At 36.2% G+C, this 16,812-nt stretch overlaps 1 protein-coding gene across 1 annotated transcript; it reads right to left on the minus strand.

The window, feature by feature from the left end:
- Positions 1 to 4,018: 4,018 nt before the first annotated feature.
- On the minus strand, positions 4,019 to 15,600 carry LOC306855525 (gamma-aminobutyric acid receptor subunit alpha-6-like; the record flags this gene model as incomplete). The annotated part of the gene is made up of 9 exons (XM_079394282.1): positions 4,019 to 4,273; positions 7,830 to 8,065; positions 12,915 to 13,067; positions 13,298 to 13,441; positions 13,527 to 13,609; positions 14,278 to 14,498; positions 15,042 to 15,109; positions 15,343 to 15,461; positions 15,566 to 15,600. 9 exons carry the CDS (start codon positions 15,598 to 15,600, stop codon positions 4,019 to 4,021), a joined length of 1,314 nt encoding a protein of 437 aa, XP_079250408.1.
- Between the last annotated feature and the right edge of the window lie 1,212 nt (positions 15,601 to 16,812).

Consider the following 16,812-nt stretch of genomic DNA (forward strand, 5'->3'; position numbering starts at 1 on the left):
CAGAGGAAAACAACCGAGGAAGGTTTAAACCTGTGACACACCAAACCCACATCAAAGAACTAGCAGCAACAAACGCCGATTGATATGTCGCCCAACGTCGCCTGCATCTGTGCCTAAAAGTTGCGTATAAACACACCAAAAAGACTACAGCCGTCGGCCAACAAGCACATACGTTCTGTGCCTACATGAGAAAATACCTGGAAATACCTGTCTGCACCAGCAGGTGGCAGGCGTCTATACGCGTCATTCAAGAAGGGAAATCGAAACTAGAACTGTGTATATATAAGACTAGAATATGAAAATATTTACATATTGGAATGCACAGGGAAGATGAAGATCATTCTGTGTGTGCCTTGTTTACATCGACTGACCCTCGGCTTGCTGTGTCATGGCCTTAGGATCAGACTGGAATTTAAGTCATTATTGTATGATAATCTTCCCCTCTGCCTAAACTCTGAAATCGTATTCATGTCGGTGTGAATATTTGACAAATGCTGCACAGAAACACCACAGCAGAAGCTCCAAACAGCATGGGTTCTTGTGTGTCCCGTAACCGAACACAGAATGACAATTCAGAGCATTTTGAGAGAATTTTGGTCTGTTTCTAACATTACAGTTTTTCTCGATTGCTAAAACACTATAACCAGGCTTTTGAACTAAAATTTCAAAACCATAATGCCATTTTCAAAAAGCACACCCATTTTGCTGAACTATAAACACTATTCCCTGCTTTGACACATGAGTCAGATTTAGTGAACTGTTACTGCAAAACTCTACACACAAATCCCTACACCATGTGATCATTTAGAAAGCACTAGCATTCAATATTGTTCACTCAAGTCTGCACAGTTTGAGCTCAGTTAGCACACAATTACCCAAGTGGAAACACTAGGAGTCTAAATTTATCACCACCAATCAGAACCTTCGATGGATAAAGGGCCAAAGTCAGCTTACAGTGTTTCTCAGAGGCTTTGGTGCATTTCTCGAATCAGAAATTAAATTCTCAAAACTACTTGTTCAACTTCCGCATCATCTAGTCACTTGTGCACATCATTTATCATTCTTTTCAACAAGTTGCGATTGCTTTGGTACATTCAAGCAACTGATTACTGTATGTACATTTGTCTGTGGTTTCCTACATCATCAGTTGCTAATGTCATGTTGCTCAAAATGTACAGTTCTCTGTGCTATAGACTTACCCCTCAAAACCTCAAGTCATTAGTTCATCGTATAAATCATTACGGTAAATGCAAAATGGTTGATCTAGTTGTCAAAATGTCAAGCATATTTTCTACACATTTATATTAGGCTTTTTATAAATTTGCCATGAATTGTTCAAGTGAATCTTGACTTTCAGTAATGAAGAGAATATAGATCAACCAATGACAAACCAGTTCTCTGAAATAGCTCAAAGGTACATCTCATCAACCTTCAATTGGAAAGCATATATAGAAAGAGGACAACACAAGACTTACAAATTCTGATAGTGGACATATTTTGTGCACTTTGTGCACATATTTCTTTTTCTATTCTATTCACAATGATGTTGTAATGTGTTTTTTTTTGTTGTTGTTTTTTTTTTTGGTCAGACCACTAGTGAAAGTGTAACTGTGAATTATATCCAGTCTTCTTCAATCAATATCCAACATACAGTAATGTGTACATTTGTACTTTTGAAAGGATATATGACATACATAGGAAGTGCAACCTTCTGTATTTCAATACAGTAACTGCCATCCAAACTGTTGCCATAGTTTACATCAGGTAATACTAACAGAGTGCACTGTTACATTGACAACATGACTAAGCATCTTGTTTGTGAACAATGACACAAGGACATCAGGCGTGCGTGGTGGATTTTACCCCCGCTGCATGGCCAGGGCCAGTGTAGCCTGTGATGTTGAAGAGGTATACTGGGGCAGAATAGTTATTTTTGTTGTTTGCTGTATTGTACTGTTCTCTACAGTACATTAAATTGAGGAATAAAACACTTGGGGAGTACCAAAAGCAACACTTATTACCGGTTTTTGTAGTATTGTTTTGAATTGATCTGTGTGTAAAAATTGTATTATAGTGTGTGTGTTGTTGACTGTTTGTGTGTCATATCTGAGAGCAAAGTTTGGTTTTTCAGCAAGATTGAGTTGTTTTGAGTGGATAGCTTCATTTTGACCTGACTATAGGAAGTTTGGGGAATTGAGTTAGAAGTTATGGATTTGTGTTTACTGTTTTGAGAATACAAGGCATAGTTTCAAGAAATGTGTTTAAGCAATCAAGAAAAACTTTAAGCTATCATATGGCTTCAGAAGACTTGAAATATATCCATGATTCTTATGGACTAGATGCATGATATTTTTATAGCATTTTTAAAAGTCGATGTGCTCACTGTGAACTGTCATATGGAAGGCATCTGCATGAAGATTCTTTAAAATTCACCTGTTTCATAGGAAAAATAGCAGCATACAGTTTTAGAATAACATGGTTGAGCTAATCACTACAGAATTTCTTCTTATTTATTTATTTATTTTTAAATTTTGGGTGAGCTATTACTTTAAGGAATACGTTTCTTGAATTTCTGATCTTGCTCAGAAACAGCACTCCTATTATCAGATGATAAGTGATCATGGCTTTAGGAGAAAAATATGATTTTCATGAAGGTTAATAGAGAGTAGGGGGTGAACAAGAAAATGACAGGGAACAAATGTGCTCCATGAAACCCTAAATTAGTCTCAGCATTGGTCAGGAATTAAATGTCTATTAAATATAAACGTCCTATCATAAAAATTCATTAATGCATTTCTTAATTCTATTCAGTCATTGACACATCTAATTCATACTGTTTGAGGATTTGTGAAGGACTGCCACAACTGTGCCGAACAGTCAAGCATGCAATAGTATATGATACTGTAGCATCTTTCTGTCTCTATACAGCAGTACTACAGTATCATAACAGCAGTTTGATTATACACTGTCCTACTCTGAGACTAAATCAAGGTTTGTAATAGCAAGAGCAAAAGATGGACTGTTTCCATCACCTCTTTCTGACCTTTAGAAATAAATAGACCATTTATTCATTTATTTATTGCTGCTGTGACTCTGTAATCACTTTCTTTGCATGGGAAATGAGAGGTGACGATTAATAGCTATCCTCCTCATGGACGCTTTTCACATTTCCCGCGGTTCTCAGAAATGTATGTTGTCATAGTTGGATACACCTCTATAGTGTTGCTCAGTAATTGTTCCAATAGTAAAAAAATAAATAAATAAATACTACTACTAATAATGCATAAAAAAAAACGGGAAAAAAAAATCAAGCGATTGATTACATTGGGCGTTAACTAGTTTTGCATAATTTAATGTCATTATAGTTATATAATACAAAGTATAGTGTTATAAAAATATATCATAGTGTAATAATAATAATTAAAAAAATGTTGGTATATTTAAAATAGAACTGTAGAGACATGTGATCACAGTCTGAGAAAAGGGTCCATTATGAACCAATAAGCCCTACCAATGTGTAAATATGGACAGTCCTTTGTGAATGTGGTTCGAATGAGACTCACAAATTAGATTATTTGCAGCTTAGTTTTTATTGAATGCTCTTTTTGGACCGGGGAGGAGCTCAATATAACAATGTATTCTCCTGTCCTTTTTCTATTTAAGCCATTTCAATGCAGTACATGCTTAATGCTTTTCTCTAGTCAGTGGCTGGTAGAGATGACATTCACCTAGACTGGCAATGATCCTTAGAGCAACAGACACACACTCCACCTCACTTTCAGTGACGGTACAAAACAAAATACAGCCAAATGAGTCCTTGTTTCTGTGTGTTTCTGATAAACACCCACTGCAATTTTACTTTGATTAATAAAAGTTGTACACAGCCAGTTTTGAAGGCTAGACCATTTGTGTCAAAAAACAAACAAACAAAAAAAAACTATATTTTTGACCTACACTGTTTTTTATATTCTTAAAAAAAATGAAAAAGCAAGCTCTACCAAACAAACAGAGCAGATTCCTACCTGGACTCCATAGTGTCTTTGGTAAGATAGACAATCCAGTAGACCAGGTTGAAGGCCCCGAAGGACAGAGGAAAAAGGATGCGAGAGTACTTGTCAATAATACTAGTTCCTATCAGCATGTTGTTGGCAGGGACAGTGGAGCCTTGCTGATGGAGATCAGGCTGTGGTGGTCTGAAGAACTTGTCAGGAGCATCTCTTTGAGAGAGAGAGTTCAGCCTTTTCTTCAGCACAACTCCAGGGTCCAGAGGATTCTACACACAGACAGATTCATTTGTGACACAAGGACAAGCAAACAGTTATCAAAGTGTTTGTCTGGTGACACAACGGACGCTTTTCACATTTCAGCTTGGAACACAGACTAGAGAGGAAAGGTGTAATGACAGGCCACAGAAAATGTTATTACAGTGATCCTTTTTGCTCCAGTGATAAAAACAAACAAATACAACACCAAAATATTAATGTTCACCCTCGTAGTGTTTCTTTTGATTTTGTTGCAAAGGTAAATTTGTTGTAATAGAAAACAACACTTTAGGGAGCGTTGTTTAGTGATGTTGTAGGAGTATTGGCTGGTGTTGAAGAGTTGCGAGATTAATACTGCTACATGAAAGCAAACTTGATAAAAAAGGAATTTTTCAATTTTATGTACAATGTAAGTTGATGCTATACTATGCTGTTCTGTGGCCCTATAATTATTTGTTTCAAGGATCTGATGTATCTTCTAACACCATGATCTATTTTATTTTATTTTATTTTATTTTATTTTATTTTATTTTATTTTATTTTATTTTATTTTATTTTATTTTATTTTATTTTATTTTATGCTATGTTATGTTGTTTTGCCTCAGTAAATTCCTTATTTGCTGCTTATTATTAGTTAGTAAGGTGGTTTTTAAATGTAGGTATGGCGTGGATTAAGGGATCCAAAATATTCTCATGCAGAATGAGGCATGGTAACACTTTATTTCTATAGTCCACTTTAGACATTCAACTAACAGTATGTAAATTTGCAACTACATGTCAACTAGCAGTCATTAGAGTATTAGTAGACTGTCTGCTTAATATCTTCTAACACTTTATTTTGATGGGTCCACAACATACAACATACTGAATATGAGAAATTTTGCAAGTATTTGTTAACTTATTCTACTAAACCTCAACCTAACCTAAGTCTACTCTGAGAGTTAGTAGACAAGTAGTTGCAAATTAATGAGAATTAGTTGACATGTAGTTAAAAGGTTACTTATAGTTAGTAGAATGTCTAAAGTGGACTATTGAAATAAAGTGTAACCTAAGGGATTAATATGTGCTTTATAAGTAATAGTAAACAGCCAACATGCTAGTAATATACATGTACTACTAATAAGCAACTAGTTAATAGTGAGAATTGGTCCCTAAACTAATGTGTTACCGAAATGTTATATGCAACATAGTATTTTTTTTGTAATAATGTAACATTATTAAGAGGCCCTAACCACTAAATATGATATTTAGAGCAGGTGGGCAACAATAACATCTGTAAAATTAACTTTAATTAGCCTTTGCTCTGAGTGAACAAGGTTATTTATGGCTTTTATTCGCAGCGCCTCAGCCCTTTTCCGGCTGGGGAAAGTTTTGGCATGGAGCACCAACTTTGACTCAGTTCCATCATTGAGCAGGTTTCCAAGCTGTGAGTGTCAGCTGCAGATCACTGTGTCGCCCTGCTGCAATGTGAAATCGACCAGGGAGCACCTGCTCACGCTGCCATAAGAACGCAGCTATTTTTGACACCGCAACAGGCAGCACCTAACGCAGGCTAAATACCCAAGGCAATGGGACGTTCACGCACTTGTATCCCGTCTCTGGCTCTCATGTCGTTCATGAATGTGCGCTGTTGCACTGTTCTCCAAAAGAGCCATCATATATGCTTATTCCAGCTTTTTAGATTCATATTTAGCTTCTTATGCCACTTTATTTATCTCTTTTATTATTTTTCTACAATGTCCTAAGACTGATAAGCTCCTCTTGCACTATATGCATATATACACTCTATACATATACACATATAATTGCACAGTTTTGTTGTATTTAACTGGTTTGCACTCTATCTGCCATGTGACTTTATCTATCTCTTTCTTTATTTTTCTACAATGTCCTCATTTGTACATCTGTATAGTTGTATGTACATATGTTTAAACTGTATTTATCTGTATTTGAACGTCTACTGTCAGTGTTTTAAATGTTAACTGTATGCACCAAGGGTCTGAGAGTAACGCAATTTCAATTCTCTGTATGTATGCGCCGTACATGTGGAAGAATTGACAATAAAGCAGACTTGACTTGACTTGACTGATATTTGCTTACTGCTGCCATTGGTTGAGCAAGAAGCTGACATATTGAATTGCTGTGTTTTAAAGATGCCACAGTGTTTACACTCTTAAGGAAGTCAAACTACAGGCATTTTTATGGCAAGAACATGTTTTTTTAAATTCAATTAATTTAATTTGATTTACTTTTTTACTTTTGCTTCAATAATATCTTATTTCAGACTAGTGGAAAGTAAACATCCAAAATGTGTGTTTTATTACTTTTTATCTATTTACATCTCTATATTTCAATTTGGCTACAATACATAAAATAAAATATATTTAAAGGCAGTTTTCTCAGTGATCCAACAACGTTCCAGAAATATCCACTTTTATAGCAATTTTATACACCTTTTTTTTCTCCTGGCTATTGACATTATTTTAGATTTATGGAGTGAAAAAAAATAAAATAAAAATAAAAGAATTCCACAATCCTTTCTGTAAAACCTTTAACTCTAATTTCAACAAAATGAAACAAGCAATTTTAACTTGGCTTATAAAATGGTGATATCTATGAGTTACCCTAACCCTGTCCAAAAATTAGAAACTTGGATTTTTAAATATCCAAATCAGGTAACTCTTCAGGTTAGGGACCAATTATCAGCTGTTTATTAGCATGCATATTACTAGTACATTGGCTGTTTATTAGTACTTATAAAGTATTCTGCATGATCATATTTTAGATCCCTGAACCCGACCCCGTACCTAAACTTAACAACTACCTTACTAACTATTAACAAGCAGCTAATTAGGAGCTTATTGAAACAAAAGATAGGGTTTATGGTAGGTTAATAGTAAGAATTGATACCCAAACAAAAGGCTAACCCCAAATGAATGCAAAATGCCATTTGTAGGTTGATTCCCACTCAAAACATTTAAGCATCCCAGCCAGGACAACATAGACAACATTGGTTCAACCAGTGGGGTGAGTTTGGAACGGGCCTATCGGTTTGTCCTATTAATAGGGGAGTACTGAGGAAACCTGCTGGAAAAGGTATTATCTGGCAATAGCACAAATAACACCAGTGTACAAAACACTATGGGACGATTATGTCATGAGCCAATTACTGTGGAGCTGTTTTTACACCACATAGAAGTCTTAATGAAGTCAATGTCGAGCTGAGCAAACCTAAGTAAGAAGAAGCCCTTCCAAACTTCTGACTTCACAAATAAAACAAACTGACTTCACACATTAATTTACTCACTCCGGGCAAGAGTACGATGGCATTGCGTCTAACGTCTCCAGCAATCATGCGAGACAGAGGATAGATCCCCTCGCTTTGAGCCTGGCATGTTTTCGCTTGGATGTTTTGCTACATTGAACTGATTATATAATCTGCAGCAGTAAAATGGCTCGGGAGGCCACTGGCTGTCTCCTTTCGTCTAATGTGCCTGTTATCACGAGAGCGAACCATGAAAGGGAGAGAGAAGAGAGATTGGAGTGAATGGAGACACAAAGAATTACCGTAACAACTTCTCCATCACTTCTGGCCACAGCACAGGCCATGTTGGCCCGACGAAGTTCCTTATTGGCCTGCAAGGTGGAGAAATAGTTGACAGCAGCGAACTCGATCAGGGCTGAGAAGACAAACGCAAAGCAGACGGCGATGAACCAGTCCATGGCGGTGGCATAGGAGACCTTGGGTAACGAGTGACGAGCGCTAATGCTTAGCGTGGTCATGGTTAGTACTGTGGTGATGCCTGTCAGGAACACATGAACACAAAATCCAGTTAGCTTGACTGGTCCTAGAAAACCTTTGCGTGTTGACTCTATTGAATAGGTCCTTTACTCAAAGCTCTGCATGAACACCGTGGAATAGCTCCAGGATAAATAATAGGCATTAGTTCAGTAAGGGCTGAAAAGCCTTTGAGATTCAAAGCAATTTGCCCAAAAGATAACATTATTTAATAAGCTTTGTGATATTTATTTTACATCTAAAGAAGCGCATCTGTTGCTAAATTTTATAAAATATATTTATAGAAAAGTAACCCAAAGGCAAAGACAAGAATGACATGAAGAGATAAATTAATAAGGAATAAGTTGCTTACTTCAAAATAGCAAAGTTACGAATTTAACTTACAGTATGCGCAGAATTGGAATATCGCATAAAACATTTGCGAACAAAGCACCGTTTGCATCCAGTGAGTTGAAGTTTTACTTTATATTAACTTATGCTAAATATCACGAAGAAAAAGGAAATTTTCTGCGGTAGGAGAAGGCACTGTATATAATAATTTTTGTATACAATAAACTAAGAGCTTCAGAGCACGGAGATGAAACGTGGGTACCTTATTTTCAGAGCCTGCTGTTTGGGAACGCAGTTCTGAGAGTTAATTATAGCGAAGCACTTTAACGAGACTTTGCTCAAGCATGTTAGAATGACAAAACTAGCATTTCAGATGCTGTACAATGAGATCGGTCCATTAGTTGATCCAATTTTATGCTGTCCTATTGCAAAGTCACATGTCTTTTTTGATGCACAATAAGGAGTTTATTCAGTAAAAGTGTTTCCATCGTAGTTTATGCACGTTTTCTTACCAGGTAAGAAATTTATCCAACTTAGTTGAGCGTATAAGTTATTTATTTTTAGAACTTATGTGCATCTTGGCGTTTTCATCCAGTATTTTTTAAAATGCAATATATGGAATCATGCGCATAAAAATAGGTGGATGGTGCCTGTTTAGTATCACTAGGGCTTCTGAAAAATAAATAATCATTATACATGACATAAAACTACATGATATTAGGGTCCAATTAGAAGACACCTTTTCATAACAGACTGAGAAAAATGGTAGAGTCCTGGGTTGCAACTTCCATTATTTTCTTTTGAGAGCAAACTCTATGTCTTACCAAGTCATAAACTGTCACTTTACTTCATACACACATCTCACATAAGTAAAACAAATCTGGTCTTTCTGTGTTTTTTACCCCATTACCTCACCTTCTCAAAACCTATTACTTTAAGGGCAAAGGTGTTGCTGATCCAATCTGCCGAGCTCTCCACATCAGGACTGGTCTGCTGTGTTTTTGTTGGCCTGCTGTGGGTGATCTATAGGGCATCTCATGGTCAATGGGTCGAGCAGATAGAAATTAGATACGTTTTCTCACCCAAGGAGAGACTACATTCAAGAGAGGGAGTACCTGCTATGAGCACAGTAACGATGAAACATACCCAGGCCTTAATAGAGACATCAACATTTTATGGCAAGCACAAAGCTTGATTCTAGATGACTGAGCCCTATAGAGACATAACAGGAGTCCATTATAAATGGACCTTATGGGAAGCTGAGCTGTCAGGGATCAGGTTTGCATGTAGCACACAGTAATAATATTCACTAAGACAGAGCTGAATAAACACTAGGCCTTAAAGGAATATTTCACAGTAATCATAATTTATTAACTCTCATGTAATTCCAAACCTGTCTAATTGTCTGAATGGTGAAGGGTTGTCAAGCTCTAAATGACAAAAGGAACCATAAAATAATAATAAAATAGTTGATTCAACACATGCTAAATATTTCAAGTTTTTTGATGCCATGCAATAGCTTTTTGTGAGGGAAAAAGTATAATGTGTCACTGATAATCATTTCTTCTGCCCCAGATCTCATTCACACTTTCGTACATTCAAATATGGTGGAAGCATGTGATGCCAGGTTGAACAGTAATGATGCCAAACTTCATTGGTTCTTGTGTGATTCAGAACTGAAGTGTCACCACTGAATTTGAACATATTCCAATTGCACATGAGATTTGAGAGCAGAGGGGAATATTTTCAGTGAATAACAACATTAGTGAATAGCTATTTCCTATTTTTATTTGATATATTAACTGGGAATTGCATTGGTTAAATGAATTGAACCAGCTCATTGTTACTGTTTTCATACTTTTCTCAGGTGTTCAATAGAATCCGATAGATGTCCAATACACAGAGCTGTGTTTCCCAAAAGCATCACTAGCCTAAGCAGATCGCAGAAACCACATGCACCAGTGATCTCTACAATCATGCAATGCTTTTGGGAAATGCAGGTAAGTACAATTTCTTACAGATGGGACATGCAAATAGTTTTATGTCCAAAAGCAATGCTCTTGAATAGGTCAATGGACTAACTTTGACTCATAACTGACACTCATATAAATATCCACATAGCTCATTCACGCTTTTCAACTTCAAACTGATGTCTTTCACAGATAAATATAACTTGAGCTTTCATCTCCACAATCTAATAACAAAATCAATAAATAAAAACCTCACTGAATATTCACCTCCAGCTGCAAATCAAAGGTTAATATCTAGACAGATCCTATTTACATGAGAACACGTTTGACGGATCCTGAGCATGAATGGAAATGTATAAAGCAAAGGCACAAACACAACTCCTAGGGGTAAAAGCATGCTTTTAAGGGCAAAAAGTTGGTCCAAATTAACCTCAGTTGATTACATCTCTGAACCCGATGCTCTGGGTTATTTCAGCTTTTAGGAAGAAGATTGTGATGTAGAGCAACTACAATGGAAATGGACAGTGAGTGCCTCTTCCTATTCATCTCTACTCTCTAAAGCAAGTCATTTGTTAGAACTCTCACGCCGTTTCTTTTTTACACTGTATTAAGTTTTCTTTCACATCTCTTTTCACAGGAATAACACTTTCACCTCAGAACTGAGAAACACACTGTAGGTTGCTCACCTCTCCACATGAGCGATGTTTGCTTGCAGAAACAACTCCTCTGACATGATGTATTTCACACTTCGCTTAGAGCAAAGCCATTTTTATACTAAAGTTGTGACTTTATCAGCAAAACATGAACGTATCCCAATTAACCCATTTAAAGAGATAGTTCACCCAAAAATGAAAATTCTGGCATAAATTACTCAACTTCGTGTTGTTCCAAACACAATCTTCAAAATATCTTATTTTGCGTTCAAAAAGGACTTGAGGGTGAGGAAGTTATTAATATTATTATTTTATGCATTTAGCAGACGCTTTTATCCAAAGCAACTTACATTGCATTCAAGTTACAGTTTATAAATTTTTATCAGCTCTTGATGACAGAATGATGACAGAATGTTCAGGTTTGGGTGTCTGCAGTTCAAGACATCTTTATTATCTCTATATTATCTCAATCTTTGCATAGGTTCCTGGTAGAGTATATAGTGCTCCAAACAAAACACATTTCCTCAGAAAATTAAAATTTGTTTCCAAAAACGTTTTACCATGTTACACAAATGGAATATGACAGCTTTCAAGGGCTTTAATTGCTTCATGCTGATGTGTTTTTCATAAAGAGAAAAACTTTAGCTGTAGGTTATAGACTGATGCACCCCTAATTGCCCAATAAGCTCATTCAAATGGTCTCATTCAAATGCAAGCGGGAGACCACAAAGACAGATGCTTCATTCATGCACATAAATTAATCAGCTGAAAAAGCAATGAGGACAAAGTAAAAGTTAAGAGCCTGAACAGTCTGGTTCATTCAAAGTTAAAATAACAGTAAAAATATATATTTGCATCCACTGAACAAATCTTCTTCTCATGTTTCTGTTTGGAAATGAGGGCAAACAGAGGAAGGCAAGGAAGATGATCTCAGTATGTTTGCTTTTATCCTACACCACAACAGAACAAGGGCCAAGGCACTTTAAGTGATTTAGGACCATTGCCAACAGCTGCCAAGAAGAGTGCATTAAGATAATGAAGCAATGGAGATCTACATAAAAAAGCAACAGAAAATGTGCATCATCTCATCAAGTTATAAGAGGCTGTTTAGCAAATTCATCTGGTTTCTATTTTGTTTATGAAGAAAGACTTTGATGTATATTTATGATGGCACCATTTTTATGAGAACTTTCAGTATTGGTCTCACAATTCACAACGCTTCACTTTAAATTATACAGTACCAATATAGATTCATTTGTTTCAAATCTGGTGTGTTTAAAATACAAACACCTTCTGCTTTCTGTGGCTCAGTTCCAGAACTTAGTGAACTGCTTTGCACTCTACAGCCTACATAGACAGCATCCTAACTCAAACGGAGACTCATAAGTGACTGATTTTGAACATTCAACATCAGTGGCAACTTATAATGTTCAGCATTAGTGTGCTCACTATGAATGAAGAACAAATAGATAAAACAGTCTAAATAGCCTTAGTGAAATGATTCATTAGTGTCAATAGTCTGTTTAATGATATTGATTTCTTATAAGTGATTTCTATCTCTTCGTTCACTGCCTGGATTGTTTTCACTGAGCTTGTTGATATGCATACTAGGATTGAATTTTGCATGAGAAATACACTGGAACTTGGCCAAAAGAAGGCCATAATGATCTTAGAAGACATATTGTTGCTGCCTACCTTTTAGAACAGCCTTAACGTCAGGAAACGATGATCTATTGTGCTTCAAAATGCTCCAGCTCACTAGGTCTAAAATACAAGGTCTCATTTCAAATCTGATTTTGTATGTATAAAATGCCATGCACTTTAGTATAAGCATATTGGTGCCTGCAAAATGAACCCCACAGATTAACAATTAAATAGGAAATAAAATACAGTGGCTTACCAAACACAGTTCTGGCCGGTACTGACTCCTTGTCGATCCAGAAGGAGACCTGTGCTAGGATAACTGTCATAATGCACGGGATGTATGTCTGGATCAAGAAGAAACCCATTTTCCTCTGCAGGTGGAAGTACACCGTCATGACTATGTATTCACCTGTGAGAGATGGATATGGGACATTAGTGGAATAGGCAATCCTAAACTACAAACCATAGATTATTCTGTAGAAACACATTCAAGATAAAAATCCATTGCAACACATATTCAACCCATATGTTAAAAATTTATTGAAATCATGACAATGTTTTCAGAGGTTTGCATTAAGAATTGGTGCTCGGCAAACCAGAAAACTTTTGTTACTGAATCATACGTCCCAAAGCTCATACCTGTGTTTGACTTCAGCCTCTCACTAGACACTGTCTGTCCAATGAGATCATACTGTAGCAGGCTGGAACTCTCCTGAGGAACCTCCACGGAAAATAACGGCCCTTTCTTCCATGTGTAAACAATCTCACTCATTGGGTAGGCATCTAAATTAGGCACAAATCCAAATGGAAGTCAGTCATACCAGTAAATCCAAGCAATGGGAATATGTGCCATTTTAAACATACTTACAGCTGCCAAATTTCAAAGGACACGAATGTCCATCCATTGGAAAATTTATCAGCCGCATGGGACACTCAGCATTGATGGTTAACCTGAGAACAATAAAAGCATCACATTTAATTTATGCAAAATAACAGATGATTTTCTCTATAGTGCGCATCAAAAGTCTATATGGAAAAATCCTTCGTTTTGCATTTGCATTAAAGGGATAAATGGATTCTGTAATCATTTACTCACCCTTGTGTCGTTCCAAACCTGAGTTCTTTCTCCTGTTGAACACATATAAAGATAACTGAAGAATGTTGGTAACAAAACACTTACTGGTAGCCATTAACTTCCATAGTATGGAATAAAAATACTATGGAAGTCAATGGCTACCAGCAACTGCAACATCCTTCAAAATATTATTTTTTTGTGTTCCACAGGAAAAAAATATATAAAAATCGTGTTTGGAACAACATGAAAGTGAATAAATGATGACAGATTTTTTTTTTTTTTATCTCTTTAACATTGCACTGATTTTAACACAATTTCTTCTACAACTTTTATCATCGGCATTAAAAATGTTAAGCATGCAATGCATATTTACAGTTAAGCAGTGCATGGTATATAATAGAATCCAGTGTATTATTATTCTTTTTTTTGTGGACTGCTAAGAAAGAAAGTGTGTTATTAAGTGTTTATTTTCTACTGCCATTTTAGAGAGCAAGTGTGCAGTGCATCTTTGACTTGGAGAGCAAATGTTTGGCACGCAGGTTACCTCATGGTGTACAGAATAGTTCCGTTCTGCATGATGCGGAACAGCTTGTTGGGAGTGGTCATGTTGTGCGAAATAGAACGTTTGCCATTTCGGAAGAAAGTGTCCGGTGTCCAGATATTGCTGACCATTAGGTTGTTGAGACGCAGGATCTCGATGGGGCCCTCAAATTTCAGCCGGTCGTCTATCCACGTTTGCCGAAAAAACACATCCATTGTGTATTCCTGAGAAATGGTTTTAAGGGTTTTATAAGATGTCGTTTCTGTGACTGCAGTTTGAAATCAACACACATCAATTTTTCATGTGCAGAGCATGTGCAAAAACAGATATATAAACAGCAACCCACAATACTGTTTTATGAGTGAACACATCAGCAAAGTGTCATCGGGTATGTATCTGATTCAGGCTGGTATACATTCACTCTGGAATGGTATGTTTATCTTTTTTCCCCCACTAATCTTTGCAGAGACTTATCTATACCGTCTTTCGGATTGTCACAGTGCATCACATGGCAAGCGAGTTGGCTTTGGACATTGTAGAAAAATAGTAGTGTGTAAGGGAGGAAAGAAAGCCGAGCTGGGACCCTCACTGTCAGGGATTGTCAACCGGATTAAAATCCCTAAGCTGCTATAATGACATCCTGCCCAAATGTCAGAATAATGAAGCCAGGGCCGACATGACTAGAGGCAGTGGGCATAGAAAACATGCAATTACGGTGGATTTATGTTTGCATGTATCACATATATATAATTGCTTTACTCACGTACCATTTCCACATCAGAAACAGGACCAAAGCTGGTGACAAAGATGTCTGTTTTAACCTCTGTGACAGGACCTACAGTTTATTTTTTTTAAATAAATAAAATTGAATTAGTTCAAAAGAAAGAAGAAAAAAAAATCCTTAGTTTATTCATAACACATATTTTAAACAAAATAAATTTGCAAAGCGATAAGGCTGATGAAGTCTCAGACGCAAAGTCCATACCATTTAATTCCATGGGAAAATTGGATTCAACTCCCTAAAGTAAGACTTTAATATGTAAAGTGATTCCAGCACTGGCTGCCTACCTCCAAATCCAGGTCGGAGTCTGTTGTCATATCCATCTAATAATCTGTCCAAAACGCGCGTAATGTTATCCAAATATATCCTCGTCTCGGTTGTCTTATTTGCAAACACCTGTCCAACACTGTAAACAGACTCAAAACTTTATTTCCATTTTCACACACGAACAAGCAAAGCAGAAAAATAAACACGCATGCAAAAGTCCGATAAAAGCACTTTGCTACTTACCAAGACAGGAAAAAACATGTGCGTATCCAAGCCATGCTTTGCGCGCGCTCTCAATCCAAGTGTTCCCTTGTCAACTAGTGTTAGTTGCACATCCCATAATTTATGTGTGCGAAAGGAGCTGGTGCGGTCGTGAGTCTTGTGTGCGTAAATCCTGAAGCTTTTATGCGTGAAGTCTTGCTGGAGTTCTTCAGTTGGGTTGCGCTTCTTCTGACTCACTCTGATGGGAAACTAAAGTGCTTTCAAAGAGGCGGAGTAGATGGAACCAAAGGACTTTGACAATGATCGAATAAAGCATTATGAGAGATTAGAGGAGAACGATAGAGTTGTCAGGGAATTATCCAAAGATTTGGAAAAAAGCACAAATGTTCTGCTGTTTGAGTTTGCGTTATGGTCAGTGTGATATTTTATCCGTTTAAACTCTCAAACTTTGATCATTAGTTAATGTACATCCAAAAACTGAGAATTTCATGAAACTTTAATCAATATATCTTTATATGCATAATTCAATTAGGCATTATATAATATTAATGAGCTTTGTTTTAAATAAAACTTATAAGCATTGTTTAAAAAACAAAATAGTCAATTTTATAGTTTATATTATGTAATATCAAAACATTAAAATGGCTTCTAGGTTAGATTTCAGCAGCTTTTGTGACAGTTTTCACTTGTTTATATTTTATGGCTGTCTTGTTGACAGTTACAGATTACAGTCTATGATATTAAGACATCATTTTTAGGCATTATATCATATTTGCAAATTGATTATTGAGTGTTGGTTTAAGGCATGTTGCTTGCCAACTAAAGCATATAGCCAACATCTATTTAAATACAAAATAATCAATTTTAGAGTTTTTATCTTATGTAATATCAACACATTATAAACAGCTTCTAGGTTAGATTTTTGTTTGTTTATATTTTATGGCTGTCTTGTTTACAGTTAGGACGAGAGTGTATAATATTAAGATATTGTCATTATTAGTTTTTGTTGCCTTTGTCATATTGTTACAGAAGACAATGTTGAATTCTCAAACAGTGAATTAATTCTGGTCACTTACCAGTCAAAAGGTTTTCATGAACTGTGTATGAGGCAAAATGTTATGTATGCTGAGATAAAAGTTTATGCACTGGCAAATAATGCACAATAGTTTTGGATAAAATATGGGTGTTTTTATGAACCATGCTTGTTTATTTTTGTTTCATGATTATTTGATACAAAATCACTGATGCAATAAAATTTAATGGCCAGC

Source organism: Barbus barbus (assembly GCF_936440315.1).
Source record: "Barbus barbus genome assembly, chromosome: 36".
NCBI lineage: Eukaryota > Metazoa > Chordata > Actinopteri > Cypriniformes > Cyprinidae > Barbus > Barbus barbus.